The 19519-nt window shown below is 42.0% G+C and overlaps 1 protein-coding gene across 7 annotated transcripts in view; it reads right to left on the minus strand.

Moving 5' to 3' along the window:
* The window catches only part of TADA2A (transcriptional adaptor 2A), a 74405-nt gene that overhangs the window by 13911 nt on the left and 40975 nt on the right, over positions 1-19519 (minus strand). For all 7 annotated transcript variants that reach the window (XM_034942032.3, XM_034942033.3, XM_008971224.4 and 4 more), the window contains 3 exons: positions 8767-8830; positions 5237-5280; positions 311-421 (listed from right to left, as the gene is read on the minus strand). In XM_034942032.3, the coding sequence (XP_034797923.1) occupies positions 311-421; positions 5237-5280; positions 8767-8830 (219 nt within the window). The remainder of the gene's footprint in view (positions 1-310; positions 422-5236; positions 5281-8766; positions 8831-19519) is intronic.

Here is a 19519-nt window from a genome sequence, read left to right on the forward strand (position 1 = left end):
TGGATACACGGGAGTTCATCATATTATTATCTCTACTTCTATATATATTTGAAAGTTCCCATGATACAAAGTAGGGAGAAAAACTACTAAATTATTGTTTATCTGGGGCAATGGGGGAAGTCATTAGGGCTTTTTAACCTCTCTTCTGCCACCCCCATAGTCCCAAATTTGTCTCATGGTAATAAAGGGGAACAAAGAGAGAAATATCCATTTATTTATTTATAGAACTTCACATAAAACACACCATTATCTCTCCTATTTATATAAATATACACACACAAATACTGCTCAAGGCTCAAAAACCACCTACATGCATGGCTTTCAATGAATTTGTCATGTTCCACTGGCCCCACAATTCTTGCAAATCGCCTCATTGTTTCATACAGGTCCTGGACCTCCTTGGGATACCGCCGTTCCATTACTACAGAGAAAATAAAACATAAATGTGTCATGGGAAATGTAAGGATCCCTGAGTTTTCAGCATTTTTTTTTTTTTTTTTTTACAATTAGTAAAATGGAAGAACATTATTCATAACCTCACATGACTAACTTATCCATGACAGGAAGCAAACAGGAAAGCCAAGAATGCAAAACACTAATCATAATGACAGCACCATAGTAACTATCCCACAGGGATGTTGTTATCACTGGAGATCATCTCCACCACTGAGCACTACTCATCTCCCACATCTACTGTCTTTTTTTTTTTTGAGATGGAGTCTCGCTCTGTCTCCCAGGCTGGAGTGCGTTGGCGTGATCTCGGCGCCCTGCAACCTCCATCTCCTGGATTCAAGCAATTCTCCTACCTCAACCTCCCAAAGTAGCTGGGATTACAGGCGCCCGCCACTACACCCAGTTAATTTCTGAATTTTTAGTAGAGACGGAGTTTCACCACGCTGGCCAGGCTGGTCTTGAACTCTTGACCTCAGGTGATCCACCCGCCTCGGCCTCCCAAAGTGCTGGGATTACATGTATGAGCCACCGCGCCCAGCCACCTCACTGTGTTTTTTTTTTTTTTTTTGAGATGGAGTCTTGCTCTGTGGCCCAGGCTGGAGTGCAGTGGCGTGATCTCAGCTCACTGTAACCTCTGCCTCCCCAGGTTCAAGCAATTTTCCTGTCTCAGCCTCCCAAGTAGCTGGGATTACAGGCACACCGCCATGCTCGACTAATTTTTTGTATTTTAGTAGAGACGAGGTTTCACCATGTTGGCCAGGCTGGTCTTGAACTACTGAGCTCAGGCAATCTGCCTGCCTCGGCCTCCCAAAGTGCTAGGATTACAGGTGTGAGCCACCGCGCCCGGCCACCTCACTGTCTTTTAAACTACACAGGGGCAGGAACTGCTGGCAGTAATGGACGAGACAATTAAAGGGAGATCTTACATTCTTAGGAAGAATTATGGCCAAAATTTATGGTATTAACTCCCACAGGAAAACAAAGAAGCTACAGACAAAATAGTCCATCCAGAAGACTTCCCATTAGCTGAGAAAAAGTGTGATTTCTTGCATGTCCCACCTACACATCCTCAAGCAAGGTAAGTATTTTTTTCATCCTTCATATGGGTCATTTTGCCTTTCTCCAAACTAAATTAACTACTACAACTTAATTTACTGCTAATGAAGTTTTATTTGACAACTGTCATGCAAATATCATGCAGAGACACCAGAGCAGCAACTCTGGGGATCACTACTGACCAAACAACTAATCCAAAGATGTATCTGCAAAGAAGATGGAGAGTAAAACTGACTAACAATAACTGGTAGATTGGAGCAGTCAGTAACTCTCGAACTGCTACTTGGGTCGTTTCAATCAGTAATTAGGTTAGTTCTATCTACTCTTGGACTAAAGATACAGACTTTCATTTATGACAGCTATTTTTTTTTTTTCCTAGCTTACCTTTTTATTTTTTTTGAGACGGAGTCTCGCTGTGTCTCCCAGGCTGGAGAGCAGTAGCACGATCTCGGCTCACTGCAACCTCCGCCTCCCGGGTTCAAGCGATTCTCCTGCCTCAGCCTCCCGAGTAGTTGGGACTACAGGCGCCTGCCACCACACCTGGCTAATTTTTTTTATTTTTTAGTAGAGATGGGGCTTCACCATGTTGACCAGGATGGTCTCGATCTCCTGACATCGTGATCCGCCTGCCTCAGCCTCCCAAAGTGCTGGGACTACAGGCGTGAGCCACTGCGCCTGGCCTTTTTATTTTTTATTTTTGAGACAGGGTCTCACTCTGTTTCCCAGGCTGGAGTGCAGTGGCACAATCACAGTTCACTGTAGCCTCAACATCCCAGGCTCAAGAGATTCTCTCACCTTAGCCTCCCAAATACCTGGGACTACAGCCACATGCCACCATGCTTGGCTTTTTTATACAGAGATGGGGGTCTATGTTGCCCAGGCTGGTCTTTAACTCCTAGGGTCAAAATCATTCCTCCCGCCTCAGCCTCCCAAAGTGCTGGGAGCCACCACACCCAGCCTATGACAGCTATTTAAATTAAGTCCTCTTTTTAGGTGAATCTCTTCTCTTGCAGGAGACATTCTTATCCAAAAATTCTAGAAGCTGATTTAAGGAGCAGCCATAGATCATTTAAAAAAACAAACCAACAACAACAAAAAACAAAGCACAAGAAAATGGAGTAAAGTTTTTAAATTTGAAGAAAAAAAACCCCTGCCTACCATATTAAGGTCAATTGTATATTCAGTATAATGGCAACTGAAAACCTCTGAAACCACACTGCACACGCTACTTCTACACTCTCAGAAGCAACAGAGCTTCCCCTCAGCCCTCTATTTGAAAAAATATAGATAATAGCATAATGAAGCCAAACTGACCTCTATCAGTTGAAAGAAGAATTTATCTAAGAGTCAATGTCTACAAGGAGTAAAGATCAAAAATTAACTGACCTATTATGGAAAACCCGGGAATTCAGATAGAGAACCTACTACTGTGGCTACTAGAACATGACCAATAATTCTGATCCTGAATTATTTTTATGAATCCACAGGTCTTGATAAGGATGGGGTTCACTAGGGAATCTCATACACTGCTAGAAGAAACAGAAATTAATACAACCATCTTTTGGAAAGCAACTTGGCAGCAGGCATAAATAATGTTTAGTGGTCATAATTTTAGATGTATTAATCCCACTTCTAAAAATCTACCTTTAAAAAAATCCTAAATAATGACAAAGCTTTATTCACAAGTTCATCATAGCATTATTTATGTAATGATTAAAAGAAATGAAAACAAGCTAAATACCTAAAGAGAGAAGTTAAGCATATAATTATATCTCTTATATGTATATATACAACATACTCAACTAATAAAGTACGTATTATGTAACCTATAAAAACTGATATCCTCAAAACACTACAGTAACTTGAAAAATATGTAACATAAAGTAAAAAAAGGAAATAAGGCCGGCATGGTGGCTCACACCCATAATCCCACCACTCTGGGAGTCCGAGGTGGACAGACTGCTTGAGTCCAAGCAGCTCAAGACCAGCCTGGACAACACGGCGGAACCCCATCTCTACTAAAAATACAAAAAGTTAGCTGGGCATGGTGGCACATGCCTATAATCCCAGCTACTTGGGAGGCTGAGGTGGGAGAATCACCTGAGCCTGGGAGGCGGAGACTGCAGTGAGCTGAGCCACTGCACTCCAGCCTGGACAACTGGAGTGAGGCCCTGTCTCAAAAAATAAGTAAATAATAAAGTACCTAAAATGTAACATACTTATGATCATGGCTATATTTTTAAAAAATATAGATTTTCTGTTGCCCAGGCTGGAGTGCAGTGACATGATTATAGCTCACTGCAGCCTTGAACTCCTGGGCTCAAGCGATCCACTGCCTCAGCCTCCCAAGTAGCTGGGATTATAGGCGCAAGCCACCATGCCTGGCTAGATATTTATTTAGACTAAAAAGACACTTAACCTTGTTGACTGAACCCTACGATGCTATATATTATTAAATAAATACCCCTACAAGAATCTATCAACTGGGATGTTTTATAATAACCATTAGGTTATTGTACAAACCTAACCATTAGGTTATTCTTTACAAAAAAAGAATATTATGACACACAACTATTACAAATATTTTAATACAAACATTGTGATTGTTATTATGACATCATCCTTCTTAGTTGTGGAAGCCTCTATGTTGTGGAAGAAGAAAAAGTACAGGGACTTTTTCTGCCCTGCTTAGGTATCTCTGATATTTAAAATAATAAAGGCCAGGCACGATAGCTCGAGCCTGTAATAAGGAGGCTGAGGTGGGAGGATCACTTGCACCCAGGAGTTCAAGGCTGCAGCAAGATACCATCACACCACCACACTCCATCCTGGGCAATAGTGCAAGACCCTGTCTCTTAAAAAACAAACAACAACAAAAAACCACAGTAAGGTCAAAGGTGGCATTTATTTTAAAAATCACTATATGTATTTTTATCACCGTCATATAATATTAAATATCATTTATTTTGTCTGTCTGCAACCATCCAAAATAAAGATCACTTTCTGTTATTTATCTAAAATATTTTTACAACCTGAAGATTAAGGTTATGTTATGCTTAACACATAGTTGCAAAACATGACTCTATTCAGAAAATTATTCATTAATATTCACACTGTAATTACTATACAAATTTTTAAAAAAGAATTTTAATACAAGTTTTATTGACTACAAATTAGCACATTTATTTATTTGCTTATTTATTTATTTATTTTTGAGACTAAGTCTCGCTCTATCGCCCAGGCTGGAGTGCACTGGCGTGCTCTCGGCTCACTGCAACCTTTACCTCCCGGGTTCAAGTGATTCTCCTGCCTCAGCCTCCCGAGTAGCTGGGATTGCAGGTGCATGCCGCCATGCCTGGCTAATTTTTTTTTTTTGTATTTTTAGTAGAGATGAGGTTTCACCATGTTAGCCAGGATGGTCTTGATCTCCTGACCTTGTGATCTGCCCACCTCAGCCTCCCAAAGTGCTGGGATTACAGGCAAGAGCCACCGCGCCTGGCCCCAAATTAATACTTTTAAACTCTCACTATGGATCAGAATTGCCCTGAAGACTTTTTAAAAATGCAGGTGCTGTGCCTCCAACCCCAGAGATTCTTACTTCATTAGTCTGGGGTGATAGCCAGGCTAATATGCAACTTGGATTAAGAACTACAATACATGATTTATTTAAAATTATTCAATAATATTGGAAAAAAATTGTAAAATAAAGAAAACTGCTAATACTTACATTGAAACTTTCTAAGGTTGATTAATCCATGGTCTCTTATAATTCTAGAATGAAAAGCCACAATAATTTGTGCATTAGAATTATTTTCACATTTACTAATGCTTTACACATATAGCTATCATCAGACATAAACATGCTGAGGTGGAATACAATACAGAGGTCCAAAGAAGTCACTCCCACAAATTTCTGCAGGTCAGTGAATCACTAACACAATTTTAGCCTCTCAGGCATCACGGGTTTTTCCTCTTGTTGGGCATAGTAGACTCTCCATGACTATTTGCTGAACGAATGAATGAATCAATAACCACTCACAAATGCTGAAAAACACATGTCTGTCACTTAAGATGAAACCGAAAGGAATCTCTGTCCATGTCATAAAGTTAATCTATTCAGCTTGTGGAAATAATTGAGAACAGCCATTTTAGAGAAATCTGCTAAAGGGCACCATGATCACATATTCAACATTTACAACTGTGCATTCACACAACACTGGTGGTACTAGAAATAAATATTGTGCATGTTTAATGAAAGGGCATTATAAAACAAAAGATTTGATAGCAACATCAACAACTGAGTTCTACAGTACTCTCTAGCTCGAATTGTGTTTTAAGCAAAAGAGAATTTAAACCAGGCAAAGTTATGTGTCTTGAATCTGATTTATACCAGAGGTATTCATAACTAGCAATGAAGCTTCTCATAGGAGCAACTGGGTATGCTTCTTCAGCATTTCATGGAAGCTAACTCCAGACATGCAGAGAGTAAGTTTTACTTTAGATCAGGAGTTCCCAACCCCTGGGCCATGGACCAGTTAGGAACCAGGCTGCACAGCAGGTGAGCAGCTTTACCGCCTGAACTCTGCCTCCTGTCAGAGGAGCGGCAGCATTAGATTCTCACAGGAGCGCGATCCCTATTGTGAATTGCTCACGTGGAGGATCTAGGATGTGTGCTCCTTATGAGAATCTAACCAATACCTGATGATCTGAGGTGGAACAGTTTCATCCCAAAACCATTCCTGCCCCCAGCCATCCATGGAAAAACAGTCTTCCATGAAACCACTCCCTGATGCCAAAAAGGTTGAGGACTGCTGCTTTAGATCACATCTTAGTTCCTCCAGAGTGAATCTCAAGTCCCTTTTTTTTCTTTTACTTTTTTTTTTAAGAGATGGGGTTTTCCTAGGTTGCCCAGACTGGCCTTGAACTCCTAGGCTCAAGTCATCCTCTCACCTTAGCCTCCCAAGTAGCTAGGACTAGAGGTTCATGCTACCACACCTGGCTTCTCTCCTTTTTATTGCTGAGATATCACTGTGTCTACAGTTAGTAACATCACAGTAAATACATGCCTACACATACATACACACACATGCACACTTATACCCTCTGCATACTCTTCTCTGAAAGCAACAGAGGTCTGAGATCCATAATTTCTAAGTCTGAATGTATACTTTTTGATATGTTGCAAAGAGAGGAAGAACCAGTATGCCTGAAACTTGTTCAGAATTTCTTTGAAATCCTTTTAGATGAAAGACTTCTCATTAAAAAATGAACAGTTAGAAAGAGACCATTAAAAAAGCACAATAGGGCTGGGGGCAGTGGCTCATGCCTGTAATCCCAGCACTTTGGGAGGCTGAGGTGGGCGGATCACCTGAGGCCTGGAGTTTGAGACCAGCCTGGCCAACATGGGGAAACTGTGTCTCTACTAAAAACAAAAAATTAGCTGGGCATGATGGCACGTGCCTGTAGTCCCAGCTACTTGGGAGGCTGAGGCACGATAATTGCTTGAACTCAGGAGGCAGACGCTGCAGTGAGCTGAGATCGCACCATTACACTCCAGCCTGGGTGACGGAGCAAGACCATCTCAAAAATAATAATAATAAAATAAAAAATAAAAATAAAATAAAAAAGCCTAACAGGCCAAGTGCAGTGGCTCACACCTGTAATTCCAGCACTCTGGGAGGCCAAGGCAGTAGGATGCCTTGAGTCTAGGAGTTCAGGACCAGCCCAGGCAACATTGTGAGACCCTGTCTCAAAAAAAAAAAAAAAAAGGTTTTTTTTCTTTTTTGAGACGGAGTCTCACCCTGTCGCCCAGGCTGGAGTGCAGTGGTGTGATCTTGGCTCACTGCAACCTCCGCCTCCCAGGTTCAAGCAATTCTCCTGCCTCAGCCTCCCGAGTAGCTTGGACTACAGGCATGCACCACCACCCCCAGCTAATTTTTGTATTTTTAGTAGAGACAGGGTTTCACCATGTTGGTCAGGCTGGTCTTGAACTCCTGACCTCAGGTGATCCACCAGCCTCGGCCTCCCAAAGTGCTGGGATTACAGGTGTGAGCCACCGCGCCCAGCCTAAAAAAAGAAAAAGGTTTTAAAATTAGCCAAGTGTGGTGGTGCACACCTGTAGTCCTAACTACTTGGGAGGCTGAGGTGGGAGGATTGTTTGAGCCCAGGAGTTGGAGACTGCAGTGAGCCATGATAGTGCCACTGCACTCCAGCCTGGGTGACAGAGTAAGTGTGAGACTCTGTCTCTTATTTAACAACAACAAAAAAGGTTGAACACGGTGGCTCACGCCTGTAATCCCAGCACTTTGGGAGGCAGAGGAGGATGGATCACTTAATGTGGGGAGTTCAAGACCAGCCTGGACAACATGGCAAAACTCCATCTCTATTAAAAATGCAAAAATTAGCCAGGCGTGGTGGTGCACACCTATAGTCCCAGCCACTTGGGAGGCTGAGGCTGGAGAATCACATGAACCCAGGAGGCAGAGCTTGCAGTGAGCTGAGATCACGCCACTGCACTCCAGCCTGGGTGACAGAACGAGACTCCATCTCAAAAAAAAAAGACAAAAGCAAAGAATGATTCACAAATATTAAAAAAAAAAAAAAGTGTAACAATACTGTCTTGATGCCTTTATTTTATCTTGTTCTTTTACTTCAAAGAGCTTAAAACAGTGTACCCATATTATTCATTGTTCATCATAACGTCAATAAAGGATAAGGACAGAGGATATAAAAATAACACAGGAATTACTATCCTCAATTGAGAGAAGGAAAAATTGAGGTCTAAGGAGGGTAAGAGTCTTCTCCAAGGTCAAAAGATGAGTCACAAGTGGAGCATTCTCTCATGGACTATATGTGGTCAATCACTCAAAGCTGAGGCCAGGCACAGTGGCTCATGCCTGCAATCCTAACACTTTGGGAGCTGAGGAGGGAGGATCACTTAAGTCCAGGAGTTTGAGACCAGCCTGGCCAACACAGCAAAACCCCGTATCTGCAAAAAATACAAAAAATTAGCCAGGCATGGTGGCGCACTGCTGTAGTCCCACATGCTCAGGAGGCTGAGGTGGGAGAATCAATTGAGCCTGAGAGGTTGAGGCTGCAGTGAGCCATTATTGTGCTGCTGCTCTCCAGCCTGGGCAACAGAGTGAGACCTTGCCTCTCTCACAGACACACACACACACACACACACACACACACACACACACACACAAAACAATAATCCAAAGCTGAAAGGAGGCCAGGATGGTTTTTTATACTTACTTTTTTCGTCTTTGTCTCTCCTTTAACCTGGAATGATAGATATCTACCACAGCCATCTTCAGAGCTACAAATAAATTCATACATATACTATATATACATATCATATATATTATATAAATAAAACCAAGACAAAAATAAATCTTTTACCCAAACTTTGAACCTCATATTGCTAATTACTCCACACTCACTAGTCTAGAAAACATAAAAATATTCCAGCATAATGAATTTGTCTATCAATAAGTAAAGTTATTTTTCCGCTTTTTATATATCTTATGGCATTACTCAGATTATAAATTCTGCTTTCTGCAGTCAGAAAAATGAATAAGATCATGTCCTTTGCCAGGACATGAATGGAGCTAGAGGCCATTATCCTTAGCAAACTAACACAGGAACAGAAAACCAAATACCACATGTTCTCACTTATAAGCGGGAGCTAAATGATGAGAACACATGGACACATAGAGGGGAACAACACACACTAGGGCCTATCAGAGGGTGGAGGGTGGGAGGAGGGAGAGGATCAGGAAAAATAACTAATGGGTACCAGGCTTAATACCTGGATGATGCAATAATCTGTATAACAAACCCTATGATACAAGTTTACCTATGCAATATACCTGCATATGTACCCCTGAATTTAAAATAAAAGTTAAAAAAAATTCTCCTTTCTATTAAACACCTTTTTTGGACATTGTTATGTATCTATTACTATATATAGTGAATATCTGATCTTTGGTAATACATGGGCTAGAAATTGCATCAGAGTACTCATAAGAATGAATATTGGGCTGGGCCTGGTGGTTCACACCTGTAATCCCAGCACTTTGGGAGGCTGAGACAGGCAAATCACCTGAGGTCAGGAGTTCAAGACCAGCCTGGCCAACATGGTGAAACCCCATCTCTATAAAAATACAAAAATTAGCTGGGCATGGTAGCAGTTACCTGTAATCCCAGCTACTCGGGAGGCTGAGATGGGAGAATCGTTCAAAGCCAGGAGGTGAGGTTGCAGTGAGCCGAGATCATGCCACTACACTCCAGCCTGGGGCAACAGAGCGAGACTCGTCTCAAAAAAAAAAAAAAAAAAAAAAAAAAGAATTAATGTTGGTTGGGCACAGTGACTCACACCTGTAATCCCAGCACTTTGTAAGACTGAAATGGATGGATCACTTGAGGTCAGGAGTTCAAGATCAGCCTGGCCAATATGGTGAAACCATGTCTTTACTAAAAATACAAATATTGGCTGGGCGTGGTGGCAAGTGCCTGTAGTCCCAGCTACTCGGGAGGCTGAGGCAGGACAGTTGCTTGAACCTGGGAAGCAGAGGTTGCAGTGAGCCGAGATGGCACCACTACATTCCAGCCAGGGCATTGCTGCAAGACTCCGTCTCAAAAAAAAAAAAAAAAAAAATGAATAATGATTGTGGTCATAACTGCACAGGAGTAACAGACAATGTCAAGGCAAGACTAATGTGAATAAAGGTACAGCGTAGACATTTTCCCAGAGTAGGAGTTTTCAGTTGGGGAGCAGCAACTGTTTAGAGTGTAGAGTTTTGCATTCTGTAGTGAAAAGTTCCATCAAGTACTCTAACCAGTGTAAAAGCCCTGCTTGGTTTCCTGGGACCCAATCCTTTCCTGGCTTTAGTCTCATGTTAAAGACACAGGGAAGAAGGAGGAAAGAGGCTGTAAATAGTAAAAGTTTTAATCAGTGTAATAGTTCTGGTTCTTTCTTTCCCTAGCCACTCTTTCCATCTTCAGAGTTCCAAAGATTCTGTTCTAATTCCTTTTTACCCCTCACCTTAGTCCTATAAATTCCTCTACTTCTATGGGTCCAAGTACCATCAAAATGCATAATTTCAAACTCGATATCTATTTTAAGCTCCAGTTCCTACTGCATATAATTTACTCACATGCCCTTCAGTTGCAAACTTATATTCTACCCCTTTCCCATCCTCTAAAACTGCTATATTGGATAACTGCATCAGAGTAAAGATAGCTATCCAAGACAGAACTCAATCTGGATTCTTCCTCCTTCTCCTCCATAGTCGATGAGTCTTAGCCACACTGCACTTAACACTTACATCTCTCAAATTCATCCCTTCATCCCTAATCCTATTCCCTAGCTCAGGCATCTTGTCTCTCCTGTCATCTTCATGCTATCTTGTAGGAGAGCCATCATTACTCACTTATTGACTCCATTCTTGCCTTACTGTAACTCACCTCTTCCAAATGGTACTTGAGAAATATTTTAAAGCACAATGTAATGGTGTAATTCCCTTGCTTATAATTCTTCAGTGGCTTCCCATCCACGTACAGTTCAAACTCTTGCATGTTACACAAGACTATTTATTGTCTTGATTATGCCTACCTTTCCACTCATTTCTTTTTTTGAGATGGAGTCTCGCTCTGTTGCCCAGGCTGGAGTGCAGGGGCGCTTGGCTCACTGCAACCTCTGCCTCCCGGGTTCAAGGGATTCTCCTGCCTCAGTCTCCCAAGTAGCTGGGATTACAGGTGTGCGCCACCATGCCTGGCTAATTTTTGTATTTTTAGCAGAGACAGGGTTTCGCCATATTGGCCAGGCTGGTCTTAAACTCCTAACCTCAAGTAGTCCACCCACTTTGGCCTCCCAAAGTGCTGGAATTACAGGCGTGAACTACTGCACCCGGCCCCATTCTTGTTTCCTATCACTCCCGCATATGCCCTATACACCATGCATACAAAACAAATGGCCCAAGATCACACAGCTGTTAAGTACACAGCAGGGATCCAAAAATAAGCAGTCTGGTTCCAGAGTATTAAGTAGGAAAAACACTGAAATTGTCTAAATGTTTACTTTCTCTGTGTTTATGCTATATTCTAAATCTGCCTTAATTGAAAATGAAATGTGTATTTTAAAAAACCTCGTAAGCGGCCAGGCGCAGTGGCTCATGCCTCTGATCCCAGCACTTTGGGAGGCCGAGGCAGGTGGGTCACAAGGTCAGGAGCTCAAGACCATCCTGGCTAACATGGTGAAACCCCATCTCTACTAAAAATATAAAAAATTAGCCTGGCATGGTGGCGGGCGCCTGTAGTCCCAGCTACTCAGGAGGCTGAGGCAGCAGAATGGCCTGAACCCGGGAGGCAGAGCTTGCAGTGAACCGAGATCACGCCACTGCACTCCAGCCTGGGCGACAGAGTGAGACTCCGTCTCAAACAAACAAACAAACAAAACAAAACAAAACAAAACAAAACAAACTGCAGAAGCAAAAAACTCCCACAGGTTTTTTTTTTTTTTTTAAATAACCAGAAGACCTCTACGGTTAAGAAATGAATGCCAGATAGTAACAATGCTAGAAGAAAATATGAGTAATGCAAAACTTGGCACTATGCTACATTAAACCTTTCTTCTCACTTATGGATCCTGAAAGCACCTTGAGATTGAATGATTGCAATAGAATCTGAAATTTTCTTAATAAGTTATCAATTAAGCTTTGTGTAAGTTGAGAGTTTGGTGTTTTTTGTTTTAATTACTGAATGTATTTGTGGAAGAGGCTCTATAGCACAATATAACCTGCCACGTGTCCTCTGAAAAACTAAAATACGTTATTCAAATGTTAGGTAATATAATTTATATTTTTCTACAGTCCAATCTTTAAGAATCTGATCTGCCAACTTGGTGTTTTGAACCACCTCGGGGAGCTGACACTTTCACAGGCTTCACCATCTTTTGTGTAGATGCTGCCTTAGCAGCAGCCATTGCGGTCTTTTTAGATGCTAGCTTAGCCTTTTTTGCTTCCTTAGCAGCCCTGCTAGCTTGTTTTCATTGAGCCTTTTTAACTTCATGTTTCTCATTCCTCTTGGCCACTATATTAGCAAGAGATGCACCAGTAATGGCCTTCTGGAATTTGACTGCTCAGCAGGTTCTTTTCTTTTGAATTTCTTCCAAGTGTCCCTTTTTTATGCTTTCTTTTGTAGAGGACCAGTTTATTTGCTAAGGATTCCTTAGAAAGGAATGCCCTTGGCCAGGCACAGTGGCTCACGCCTATAATCCCAGCACTTTGGGAGGCCGAGGCAGGTGGATCATGAGGTCAGGAGTTCAAGACCAGCCTGGCCAACAAGGTGAAACCCTGTCTCTACTAAAAATACAAAAATTAGCCGGACGTGGTAGCAGGCGCCTGTAATCCCAGCTACTCAGGAGGCTGAGGCAGAGAATTGCTTGAACCCGGGAGGCGGAGATGGCAGTAAGCCGAGATCACGCCACTGCACTCCAGCCTGGGCAACAGAGCAAGACTCCAAAAAAAAAAAAAAAAGAAAGAAAGAAAGTAATGCCCTCGCATTTTGCACTAAGGAACTGGAAAACCTTCCCATCGGTCCTGGCATAGCGCCTCTTGTGTCTGGGGTAGATCTTGTACCTGCTGAAACTGCATAGCTCAACTTTCAGGGCAGAAGCTCCAGAGGCTCAATGTTAGGTAATTTCTAATAACATACCAACCTTTGTAACGAAGAATTTGGCTACGTATTAGAATCAGTTCTTTCAGCCAGGCACGATGGCTCACGCCTGTAATCCCAGCACTTTGGGAGGCCGAGGTGGGTGGATCACCTGAGGTCAAGGAGTTCAAGACCAGCCTGGCCAACATGGCGAAACCCTGTCTCTACTAAAAAATACAAGAAATTAGCTGGGTGTGGTAGCGGACACCTGTAATCCCAGCTACTCAGGAGGCTGAGGCAGGAGAATCTCTTGAACCCAGAAGGCAGAGGTTGCAGTGAGCCGAGATCACACCACTGCACTCCAGCCTGGGCAACAAGAGTAAAACTCTGTCTCAAAAAAAAAAAAAAATCAGTTATTTCAAGGTAGTAAGCTTCAATCCAAAATAGAGCCTAAAGCCTCTGGAATGCTGATTAACTCTGAAGAGTAATACAATCTCATTCCTCATCCAAAGAATGTGAGATCCAAGTTCCAGTTTGGCCCATGAGGGCAATAAGTCAACACATTATTTACATGTTCTACTACAGTAAGTTTTAAACTGTATGTTCAAATAAAATCTTATTTGGAACAGATAAGTCAGATCTGCTCTAGCTGAACCCCTTCTGCCTGTTCTAGCTCCAGCTGCCTTTCCCAGAAGTAGTCCCTGAAGGTGCCTCCATGGAACAACTGGAAGCCACACTTCTGCTGGAAGTAGATGTTAGGGTAGAAAAAAAGTGGGACCAATCAAGTAAAAGAACAGAATACGATGGCTCATTAGAATCAATAATTTCTTTTATTACATGAAAGCAAACAAAAATTGAGCAATGTACAATGCTGATGCACTGTTAGTAACCCTGATAATAGAGATAAATTCTGATACCACATACTGACTCATTACTGTGCATCTCACTGCTACCTGCCCTTAAGATACTCTCTTTTCCTTTTCTCTCTCTCTCTACATGTTCTCATCTGAAGGATATTCTTAGACTGGAAAGTTCAATACCAAAATCTTACATGCTGGGCTATGAGCAGATGTCCTATATATATGTATGTAACTTCAATCACTGGGAGATGTCCAGGAGTACTTTATCCAGGTCATTCTCCCTTGGGTCTGAGATAAAAATAACCTAAGTCCTATCTGGATAATCTGAAGAAGGGAGGAAATGCAGTATTTTTAAAAGTTTAGGGTAAAAAAGAAAAATTAACTACCATGGATTCTTTTTGTTCATTTCTAACAAGTTCAAATATTTAAACATTGGTTTACTTTTCCTTATCCTGCCCACAAACTAAAAATAATTCAATACTGTCAGGTCCAAGATTTAAGGCAATAGTTTTCAAACTCCTTTTTTTTTGTGGTAGCAGAACTCTTTCTACAAATGAAATATTTCTTGATTTATAGGGTTGTTACATATAAAAGTCCAGATATCATAGAATGCCTATACCTGTCACTGTTTTATAACACAGTTGCTGTGGAATGATGGGCTTTAGAATGTTATGCTGGTGGAGATGCACTTTACAAGCCTATGTGGTAGAAGTGGTGGGTAGAAACAAGGATAGGAAGTGCCTCTGACATACAGTATAACCAAATACAAGTTTTATAGTGGACTCTATCTCTTAAGAGAAAGGAAGGATTAGGAAGTCAACAGTTAAAGCCAGAAAGGGAAACAAATACAATAATGATAGCTAAAATACACTGAGTACTTACCATATTTCAGGATCTTTTTTTTTGAGATGGAGTCTCGCTCTGTCTCCCAGGCTGGAGTGCAGTGGCATGATCTCAGCTCACTGCAACCTCCACCTCCCAGGTTCAAGCCATTCTCCTGCCTCAGCCTCCCAAGTAACTGGGATTACAGGTGCACGCCACCATACCCAGCTAATTTTTGTATTTTTAGTAGAGATGGGGTTTTGCCACATTGGCCAGGGTGGTCTGCAACTCCTGACCTCAAGTGATCCACTGCCTTGGCCTCCCAAAGTGCTGGGAATACAGGTGTGAGCCATTGCGCCTGGCCATATTTCAAGATCTTTATAAGCCTTATCTCATTTATCTACTCAGTAAGATGAATTTAATAGGAAAGAAAATGTCTTGAAGAGCCAGTAAAATTACTGCTAATTTTAACAAAACATTTTTGTGATTTATTTTTTATTTTGGAGACAGTTTTGCTCTTGTTGCCCAGGCTGGAGTGCAACAGCGCAGTCTTGGCTCACTGCAACCTCTGTCTCCCAGGCTCAAGCAATTCTCCTGCCCCCGCCTCCCAAGTAGCTGGGATTACAGGTGCCCACCACCATGTCTGGCTAATTTTTGTATTTTTAGTAGAGACGGGGTTTCACTGTGTTGGCCAGGCTGATCTCAAACTCCTGACCTCAGGTGATCTGCCCGTCTTGGCCTCCCAAAGTGCTGGGATTACAGGCGTGAGCCACTGCGCCAGGCCCATTTCTGCGATTTTTGTAAGATACAAGATGCCATGTTGTTTCCTGAGATTTGTGTAGGAGTGATTTAATTTTTAAAAAAGGCCAGGCATGGTGGCTCACACCTGTAATCCCAGCACTTTGAGAAACTGAGGTGGGCAGATGGCTTGAGCTTAGGAGTTTGAGACCAGCCTGGGCAACATAGTGAAACCCTGTCTCTACAAAAATGTACCAAAAATATAGCCAGACATGGTGGTATGTGCCTGTAGTCCCAGCTAGTTGGGAGGCTGAGGTGGGAGGATCGCTACAGCCTGGGAGGCAGAGGCTGTGGTGAGCTAAGATTGCACCACTGCACTCCAACCTGGGCTACAGAGGGTGTCTCAAAAAAAAAAAAAAAGCCAAAAAACAAAAAAACCTGTAATCCCAGACGTTGGGAGGCTGAGGTGGGAGGATCGCTTGAGGCCAGGAGTTTTGACACATTGAGATTCTGTCTCTACAAAAAATTTTTTTATAAATTAGCCAAGTGTGGTGGCGTGTGCCTGTTGTCCTAGCTACTTGTGAGGCTAAGGTGGAAGGATCATTTGAGCCCAGGAATTCAAGGCTACAGTGAGCTAAAGATTGTACCACTGCATTCCATCCTGGGCAACAGAATGAGACTCTGTTTCTTTAAAAAAAAAAAAAAAAAAAGCCTCTGAATAAATACTGCTGATAATTGGTACTACAGTTTGATCACTTCAGTAGTTTAAACTTGTACAACTGGCTCTGGAGAACAAAAGGAAGAAAAGAAACACATAGGAGCAAATGGGAGGAGAACTGGAATTCTCCCAGATAAAAATTCATATTTGAAGCTATCTCTGAGCACACTCAGCAGCAACTGAATACAATATCTTAACTGTATGAATAACCTAGGGAGGACAACAGCACAGCAGGCAGAACAGAAATGAGAAGGCAGAATCTACAAGAATGAGAATCACTTGCTCACAGTCTACTTAAAGCAGCTGGAAGCTGCAGTATAAGCTAGCAAACAGAGAACCAGAGATCATTAAAAATAAACAAACAAACCAAAATCACCTGTAATTTGTCCATTGCTACAAGGCCCCTGAAATCTCAGCTTTGGGGGAAGCACAGTCTCCCTGTGATTACACTGGAGAATGATAAAGTTTCCAAACGGCTAGCCTTAAAATATTTCAAGAAGTGGGCAGAAGTCAGAGGCAGCTCCTTCCCACTGCAATGTATTTCTAACATTGTTCAAAATAGCTAACAACATGTTTCTGTTTTCTTGACAGAAGGCACTTACTGCTTGCTTGGCAAGAAAACCAACTCAGAGGCCTTAACTGCAGGGAGGCCAATCAAAATCCCTACTGCGACCAAACAAGTAGAAACCTGTGACACAGGTATTCCCCAGAAGCAACACTATTTAAGTCACTTCCCCCCAAGCTTTTGGCCAAGATGCACACAAATAATTTTGTGAAGGGAAGATCATGTGATCTAATGGCTAAAGTCAGCAACCAGGAAGCATTAGGCCAAGCTTATCCAAACTGTCGCTCGTGAGTCACATGCAGCCCAGGACGGCTTTGAATGCAGCCCAATACAAATTCGTAAATTTTTTAAGACATTATGAGTTTGTTTTTTATTCCTTAGCTCATCATCTATCGTTAATGTATTTTATGTGTGGCCCAGGACACTTCTTCTTCCAGTGTGGGCCAGGGAAGCCAAAAGATTGACACCCCTGGATTAGGCAAATTACTTAACTTCTTTGTCTGCTTCCCTGAATGTAAAACAGGAAAATATCTATTCCTGAGGAATGTGTTGAAGCTATAGAAGATAACAAATGTGAAACCTCACAAAAATGAAACAGCAACAAACATTCAAGGTTGAGCCTGGGCAACATAGTGAGACCCTTTCTCTACAAAAAAATTTTAAAAATTAGCCAGGTGTGATGGTGCACGCCTGGAGTCCCAGCTACTCAGGTAGCTGAGGTGGGAGGATAGTTTGAGCCCAGGAGGTTGAGGCTGCAGTGAGCCATGATTGTGCCACTGCACTCCAGCATGGGCAACAGGGCGTGACCCTGTCTCAAAAAAAAAAAAAAAAAAAAAAATCAAGATTGTAAAGACAGCTAAGTATTGTGCAGTATTAAGAACACAGACTTGGGGATGACTCTACCTCTTGCTGGCTGTATGATCTCAGGCAAGTTATCTAACCTTTCTATGCTTCAATGTCCTCATCCACAAAAATGAGGATAATAATAATATGCAACTCATAAGGTTTTGAGGATTAAATGACTTAATATATATGAAGAGCTTAGAATGGTAACTAATAGTAAATGCTATATGTATTAGCAATTATTACTGATAGTATTCATGTCTAAAATATCCTATGTATAAAACAGTGAAATCAGGCCGGGCGCGGTGGCTCACGCCTGTAATCCCAGCACTTTGGGAGGCTGAGGCGGGTGGACCACGAGGTCAGGAGATCGAGACCATCCTGGCTAACATGGTGAAACCCCGTCTCTACTAAAAAATACAAAAAATTAGTCAGGCGTGGTGGCAGGTGCCTGTAGTCCCAGCTACTCGGGAGGCTGAGGCAGGAGACTGGCGTGAACCCGGGAGGCAGAGCTTGCAGTGAGCCAACATCGCGCCACTGCACTCCAGCCTGGGTGATAGAGCGAGACTCCGTCTCAAAAAAAAAAAAAAACAAAAAAACAGTGAAATCACTATAAGTGAAAGGAACTGCCAGTAGGTGAATATACAGAGACCAGGCTGGACCTCTGCTCTACTAATTGTTAAAGGATTTAAAGGCTAATAATATGTGCCAAAGAAATACAATTTGAAAAATACAGTGGGAGGTGAAGGGGTCCACAGATCCAAGCCTAGGAGAGAAAACTTTCTAAAATTACCTTTCCAGAACAGAGGGAGAAGAAATTGTGAACTGTACTAAGGTGCAACCCTGAGAAGTACTGGAAACACAGACCCAACACATAGGAGGAGCTCATCATATCTCTTGCTTGCCTGGGTTATGGGGCAACAATGACTTAGAAGACATTACAACCAGGACTTTAGGATCCTGAGAAACTCAGGGAAAGAGTACTCTAAAAATTTAGGAAGAATTTTTACAAATGAAAGGAGATGGGGAAAGAGATGGCAGCAAGAAGGAACTACACTAAGCATGTGCACTGAGATCTCACAACATACATGAGACAAGACAGTTCTAAGATATGAGTCTTCTCTATCTCTCTTTCTGAACCAAACATTTCTGCTTATTTCAATAAAATATGAGTAAGTACCAATTAGGGATCACGGAACTTCCTTATTTTTCCTTGGATACTGCTTCACTTGCAGTATACATTTGAAATACATTCTGAAAGCCTTCTGGTATGGCTGCAATACAATTATCCCTCCATTGTGTCCCAGGTCTCTATAATGAACCATGCAAACCAAATTTATTAAACAAATTCCATGATTCAAGGCAAAAATCTTTGTGTGGGTGAGGAAAAGGTCTTGGTGGCATCAGCCAATATTCTGGATAGGTTCTAAATACAAAACCCAGCCAAACAGTCTGCAACCTTCCAGTAGTTCTAAATGAGGAACCATAAAAATAATGTTGTTAGTGCTCGGTAATATTAAGAGCATAATGGTATAATGGAATGGTAACAACACAAATCTGAATTATGTACCATGTTTCATTAGAGACATTTACACTCTGACTAATCAGTGTCACCTCTTCTTTAATGGCAGAGGACATAAAGAAACAGCAAGCAAGATTCCAAGCACTTACTCATGATTATACCATGACTCAGAAGCAAGCCAGAGGCTGAATCAGTGTCCTGATTTCCACAAAATCTGTGCCCCTCTAACTGTTCCAGGTGTGCTTATAAAGCCCCTTTTCATTCCTTCCTGACTTTCCATGGGC

Source organism: Pan paniscus, chromosome 19, assembly GCF_029289425.2.
Source record: "Pan paniscus chromosome 19, NHGRI_mPanPan1-v2.0_pri, whole genome shotgun sequence".
Taxonomy (NCBI): Eukaryota; Metazoa; Chordata; class Mammalia; order Primates; family Hominidae; genus Pan; species Pan paniscus.